The 6600-nt window shown below is 67.0% G+C and overlaps 1 protein-coding gene across 1 annotated transcript; it reads right to left on the bottom strand.

Annotated features, from left to right (window-relative positions):
* Window positions 1-613: 613 nt before the first annotated feature.
* MNEG_12635 (hypothetical protein) lies at window positions 614-6569 on the bottom strand (the record flags this gene model as incomplete). Its single annotated transcript, XM_014038893.1, has 13 exons — window positions 614-814; window positions 1120-1225; window positions 1496-1614; window positions 1880-2049; window positions 2287-2419; window positions 2731-2837; window positions 3071-3173; window positions 3721-3846; window positions 4033-4804; window positions 4993-5222; window positions 5501-5644; window positions 5939-6047; window positions 6301-6569. The coding sequence occupies 13 exons, from the start codon at window positions 6567-6569 to the stop codon at window positions 614-616; spliced, it is 2589 nt and encodes an 862-aa protein (XP_013894347.1).
* Window positions 6570-6600: the final 31 nt, after the last annotated feature.

The raw sequence follows: 6600 nt of genomic DNA, 5'->3' as shown, positions 1-6600 counted from the left end.
GAGTAGGCGTCGTGCACCAGGTTGATCCAGCTGGGCCCCTCGGGCTCCGACAGCGCCTGGTCCTTGAGCCGCGCCGCCACAAAGCGGTGGATGGGCAGCGACAGGTCCAGCTCGTAGTGGCCTGCCGGGGTTGGTGGGGGTTGCCGCCAGCAGGAGCGAGGAGAGGAGCAGGGGCAGGGCCGGTCACGCAAAAGCTGGCACTGTGGAGGGGAGCTTGCAGAGGGGGGAGGCTTGGGTCGATGGAGGGTAGGGGGATCAAAACGGAGGTGCCAGGATGCGGCTGCAGCAGGCGCACGAAAGATGATCAGCGGAGCGCAGCCAGGGAGCATAAGGGGTGGCTGTTTGCGAGCCACGGGCAGTCTCGCCGCTGGCCAGCCGACGCGCGCTTCCATTCAAGCTGCCTCAACAACATCGGAGGGCTGGCTGATGACCGAGGGTCCTGAATTGCCACCCCACGCAAAGAATGCAACCTAGGCCACACATGAACACACACACAGACACACACAACACACTCACACACACACCACACACACACACACACACACACACACACAAAAAGGCGCACATCGCCCGGACGCAAAACACAAATCAGGGCCCCCAGCCCGGTCCCCCACTAACCCGTCGGGTGCGAAAGCGTGGCGCCCGCAAACCACCCCAGCGCCCGCCGCCACGCGGCCGCGTCGCGCTCGCCCAGCGCCTCCTCTATGCCCTCGAGGCGGTCATCATGCTCCGCGTCGTCCGCGCGCGTACAAAGGATGGCGGCGGCGGCGACGCGGTCCGGGCCGACGCCAAAGGTGGCCAGCAGGCTGGAGATCTGCAGAAGGAGTGGTGTTGAACGGGTGAGGGACTGTTGTTATGCGGCTGCGGCTGCGGCTTGTTGAGGAATTCTGGAGCACAATGTTTGATGGTGTTGCAAAGAGCTTTGGCGGTCTGACAGGTCGCTGGCTGAGATGGGGTGTGGGAGCAGCTTCCGGGATTGCACCCGATACTGGCGGGCGCCGCTGCTTGCAGAAGGTCACTGGGAGAAGGATTGGCGTTCAGGAATACGGAAGGGGCGCAGGTACGATCAGGTTCTTTCCAAGTGACTTTCCCTGGGCCCATTAGCTGGGCTCATCGCACCTGGGCACACGACAGTATTGAGAAGGGCGCCACGGTCGTCACCAGCCCCAGCCTCTCGCGGTCGCTGATGCTCTGGGCCGAAAACTGGCGCCGCAGCGACTCAAACCTGCAGAGCAGCGCGACCCCCGGATTGCAGGTTGAAGGCGTCAGCGGGCGGAGGGCGCTGCCCAACACTACGCAGGCCGCCCGGATTGAAGGAATTGGCCAGTGCTCTGGTGAAGCACTTGCTCGCGAGCACGATACCGCAAACGCCCTTGCCCATCCCATCAAAATCTGCCGCCAATGACGACTCTACCCCCGAGGTCCTTCACACTGACAGATGCACCAGCGTCTCCAAGGCAGCCGACGGCATGCACCAGCCAAACACAAAGCTCACTTCCGGCTGTCCATGACCGCCCAGCCCCTCTGGGCTTTTTTGGAAGAGAACTCAAACTCCAGGGTGCCCCTAACGGGCAGCTGCGCCGGCCAGTTGGCCTTCTTGCAGCTCGCAACGCTCTGGCGTCAAAGGGACGGGCAGGGCATTTGCGAACGCACAGCTTTTGCTTGCTCCCTGCTGCACTGTTAGCAGCACGGCTGCCCTGCGGGACCATTGTCAACACCGCCTTGCATCCCCGCCGCCTCACGGGAAGAGCCGCGCCACAAAGCAGCAGCCTCCACCCGCCGGCGCCCCGACCAGCTACCCGACACGCCCACGGCCGCGCCCACAGCAGCAGCCGCCGCGCCGCAGCCCACGGCAGCATTACACACCCTCGACCCGCACCTTCCCGTCCAGCGTGATCCCTTTCATCAGGTCCGCCGCGGCCGCCCTGTCCATGTCGGCCAGCGCCGTCGCCACCGCGCGCTCGCAGGCGTTGGACAGGTCAAGGCGGTACTCGCCGTCGGGCGCCGCGGGGTTGAATCCGGCGCCGCCCTGGGGGTCGCGCGCGCCGGCTGCAGGCGGGCGGGGCGGGGTAGGGCCGGCAGGCGGTCGGAGCGGCATCGCTCAGTCCCCGCGGTTCGGATTGCAGGCGCCGTGGCCTCAGTACGCGTAACATGTACTGAGCTGAATCGGCTGATTCGGCTGTCGCCTTGGAGCAGTGTGTATCCTAACAGAAACGTATCAGCCCCTTGGATCCAGGCGATTAAGTTCATAGCCCCCATGCACGCGGGCGACTGCCGCTTGCCCACATGAGAGGTTGGAGCCCTGGAGCGCGAGGAACTGCAGCGTCTCGTTGGCGCCCAGCGCGGCCATCAGATGGCGGGCGCCGTCCTCGCCCACAGGGTTGCCGTTCAGCAGGAGCACCTCAAGAACAACGTTTGACTGAGATGCCGCGGGGCGCGGGGGAAACGGCAGGGAAGGGGGGAGGGAGAGGAGGTGGGTAATGCGGCGGCGGCGCGCGTGCGTGCGGAAGCTGAGGCGGCACAGCTAAGGCATGGGTGACGGCTTGATTATCAACTGTTATCGTGCAACGCATGCCGGCCCTGCTGAGTAAGGCGAATGGGCTTTTGGAGACCGAGCCAAGACGACTGCCGCGCCGCGTGGCCCGACCCGCGGCGCCGCTGCCGGCCGAGCCCCCTCCCGGTGGCGTCAGGCGCGGATGGCTGAAGATTTTGAGACAAGGCTGCCCGCACCTTGAGGCCCGCGGCGATGAGCAGGCACGCCTCTGGTCCTATCCTGCAGTGGCCCATATCCAGGTACCTGAGGCCCATGTTGAGCGCCAGCACCTCACCCAGGGGGCCTGAGGTTGTGGGTGGTGGTGGCCGGGTGCGTGAGTGCGCTCGAGACACCCACATAGCGGCCGGAGTGGACGCTCCAGGGATTGAACCAAGTCTGCCGGCGTCCCCACAGATGACAGCGAGGACACCGCCGCGTGCGGTCGCTACAAGCTACGGTTAAGCCGGAGTGCATGCATGCATGCATGTATGCATGCATGCTGGAGCATGCACGTGCATGCGATCCATCTTCGCGCACCGCCTCCCTCGGACTCCAGGCCGTTCCACGAAAGGTCAAGGCGGGCCAGGGTAGCGTTCGCCGCCAGGCCGCGGGCCATCGCTCGGGCGCCGTCGGCGCGGATCTGAGGGGTGGGGCACGGCGTAGCTTTGTTGCAAGGTGCGCGGAACGCCGGCCAGGAGGTGAATGATCCAGCATGCATGTGGCTGCTGGCGGGGGCTTTGTGGAGGGGGCATGTGGTCAATAATTGCAATCTACGACGAGTGCAGGTTGCAGTAGATTGGGGCATTCCGGCAAACTCATCAGCAAGCGAGCCTGCGTGCCTGCGTGCCTGTGTGCCTGCCAGCCAGCACAGTGTGCGGCGAGCGGCGCCACTCGCCTGGTTCCACGCGAGGTCCAGCTCCCTCAAGGTGTGACTCGACTCAAGCAGCTCACCAAACGCGGCCGCAGACGCGTTGCCTGCGGGCAGCGATATGCGCAATGCAGCGCGTGCAAGGTTATGCTTGGCGGCGCAGGCGGAGGCTGGCACTCCACCGATGGCGCGCAAAGGCAGGGCTTGCTGCGTGACATGCATTCGCGGTCCCGAAACCTGGCCATAGTTTCCGCTCCCGCGCCAACACAGCCGCCTCGCCGCCGCCCCCACCCAGGGAGTTGTTGGGCATCGCCAGGACCCTCAGCCGCGTGTTGCCGGCCCTCAGCGCCACCGCTATCTCCTTGCCGCCCCCCTCGGGGATGCCGCAGCGCGCCAGGGACAGGCGCTCCAGGAACTGGCCGGGCGTCTTGCTGGGGTGCAGCAGCTGCAGGGTAAAGGCCGCGGTGTGCAATGGTCGAGGTTTTGTGTTTTTGTTTATTGCCGCATCCAAGAGCGGTAAAGGCGCGCCCAAACTAAGACGAGGCGTGCGTGCGCGCGAATGCGCTCCCACGCAGGGGCCCGCATCGCAGGGATTAACACGCAACCAACCCCCCAAATAGAGCAGCAGCACCAGCACCAGCAGCAGCAGCACCAGCAGCAGCAGCACCAGCAGCAGACTTCCCAAACCCTGAAATCGACCCCCGCTCCGCAGGCCGTCTGATGAACCCACGTCTGCGACGAGCTTGGCGCCCGCCAGCCCCAGGGGGTTGTTGCTCAAGTCCAGCTTCGACAGCGATGAGTAAATCCTCGCCCCCGGCGTCCTCGGCGTCGCCGCGCCCGCCCCGCTGCGGGGCCGCGAGGAGAATGAACCCGCCGCGCCGGTGCCGCTCAGGCTGCGGCGGCGGCCGGGGAGGGAGGCCAAGCGCTCGTCGCCGTCCCCCTGCTGTCGCTGGTGGCGCGCCGCCGCCGCGCCGCCGCCGGCGGCGCTGGTTCCCCTGGAAGGCGGCTGGCTCGCGCCGCCCTGCCGCCGGCGCGTGGACGGCGACCGTGACACCAAAGCGTCCCCCGCGGCCTGCGCGGCCGCCGCAGCTGCGGCCGCCGCCGCAGCTGCGGCGGCGCCCGCCTCGTCGTGGGGCGAGTTGGCGTCGCCGCGGCCGCTGTCAGGGAATGAGCCGTCCCAGGGGCCTGCCCCCTGGTGGGCCCCCGTGCCCGCAGCAAACGTGACGCCGCCGCGGCGCATGAGGGCGCTGCGGTGCGCGGCTGCCCCGTTGCCGCCGCTGCTGCCGGCGGCGGAGCCCATGCTGCTTGAGCCGGCGTGGCCAAAGTGGCCGTTGTGCAGGGGGCGGTGCGCCGTGAGGATGGCTGGCTCCGTGGGCGACGCCCCGCAGCCCTCGAGCAAAGCCCTGAGGGCGATGAGGATGGGTAGACGTGGAAGGAGGGCACAGGGGTGATCGTTTAGGATGATACGTTCTTTTGGAGCTGTTGAATACCGACTAAGCAAATCAGCACACACACCCACACACACACACACACACACACACACACACACACACACGCACACACACGCACATAAGGAGCGAGCAACGACAACAGCAGCGGCAGTAGCAGCAGCAGCAGCAGCAGCAGCAGCAGCAGCAGCAGCAGCAGCAGCAGCAGCAGCAGCAGCACCAGCAGCAGAGGCTGGCCCATTGCGCCACCCGCCCACCTGTCGGCTATGAGCCGCATGCTGTCCTGCGCCATGTCATGATGCCGCTGCCGCTGCCTCACCGTAAGGCCGGCGCCAGTCGCAGTGCGCAGGCCGCGGAGCACATCCGCCAACGCCTGGCGGGAGTGAAACGCGCAGTGTCAGGTGTGACCCATGCCTGCCGGTCAGCACAGGCACGTGCATCTGCAAGCGTCCAGAGGGCGCCGCACCAGATAAGCGGTAGTCCACATCATAAGCAGGACCTTGCCGTGCGCCGGCCAGGTGAAGTGTGCTCCGGCACGCAAGGTCCGTTTGCTTGCTGAGACAGCAGGCAGCTCCGCAAACCCAACGCGCCCGCCAGTGCAGTGCAGTGTGCCGGCAGCCCCAGGCTGTGGGCGCGCATAGGTTAGCCCACCTGGGAGTCGAGCCCGTTGTCCCGCAAGTCCAGGGATGCCAACACAGTGTTGGCCGCGAGCGCGGCGCCCAGCGCTGCGGCGCCTTGGCGCCCCAAAGCGCAGTGCGCCATCGCGCCAGCCGGCGACGTCAGCTGCTGCAGCACCTGCGAATTGAGAGAAGGGCGCAGCGCACGCGTGTGCGTGTGAGTGTATGGGGGCCGGTGACGGCTCTGGTGGCGTGGAGTGACTATCATCAGTGTGCTTCTGATAGTTTGACGAAGGTGCCACGCGTGGTAACCAGGCCCCTCCCGGGTCCCAATTGCTCAAAGCACAAGCAGAAGTGACACCACACACGCTCTGCCTTCAAACCCGCTGGGCGCAAGCGCGCCAACGGGGCTTGTGCGCACGCGTCCCTCCATCCGCACCCTGCACCCGGACGCCGCGTGGGCGGCCCTCACCTGCGACACCGGCGTCAGGCCCAGCTCAGAGCACTTTGACAGGTACACAGCGCCGCCGCCCCCCGGGCTCGCTTTCACATAAACGTCACCCAACCTGATGACGTCAGCCCTGGTTACGCCAGCCGCGACGCCGTCGGGAGGGGGGATATTGGGGAGAGGTACTCAGCTGTGTTGAACCAGAGCGGCACCCGGGGCACGTGGAGCGGGCACGTGCGCAGTACTGGCGACGGACGGAAACTGTGGTGCTCGCGCGTGAGCTCACACGCAGAGTGCCCCCTGCGAGCTTGCAGTGGTCCCGCGTAACCCGGTGGTTGTGCATCACCCGGCGGTCATGCGTAACCTGGTGTTCACGTGTCACCCACCATCCAAGGGAGTGGGGCACCTCCTTGAACCGCTCGGCGGAGCGGCTGTGCGCCTGCCAGTGGGCCACGTTGGCGCGCACAAACCGCCGGACACCCTCCCAGTGGCGCTCGGCCGCGGCGGCGCCCGGCGGCTGCGGCGGCGGCGGCGGGGGCGAGGGCGGTCCACCATAGATCCCATCTTCTTCCCCGTCTCCCTCCAGATGCTCGTAATCGTGCAGACGCTGCACTCCCCAGCCGCCGTCCCCGCCGTCGCCACCGTCCCACGCCATCGCCGCCGCCGCTGCGGCCGCCGCCGCGCGC

Source organism: Monoraphidium neglectum, assembly GCF_000611645.1.
Source record: "Monoraphidium neglectum strain SAG 48.87 unplaced genomic scaffold scaffold03347, whole genome shotgun sequence".
NCBI lineage: Eukaryota > Viridiplantae > Chlorophyta > Chlorophyceae > Sphaeropleales > Selenastraceae > Monoraphidium > Monoraphidium neglectum.
Note: the sequence above shows the minus strand (reverse complement) of the source record. Positions and strands in the feature narration are given on the sequence as shown.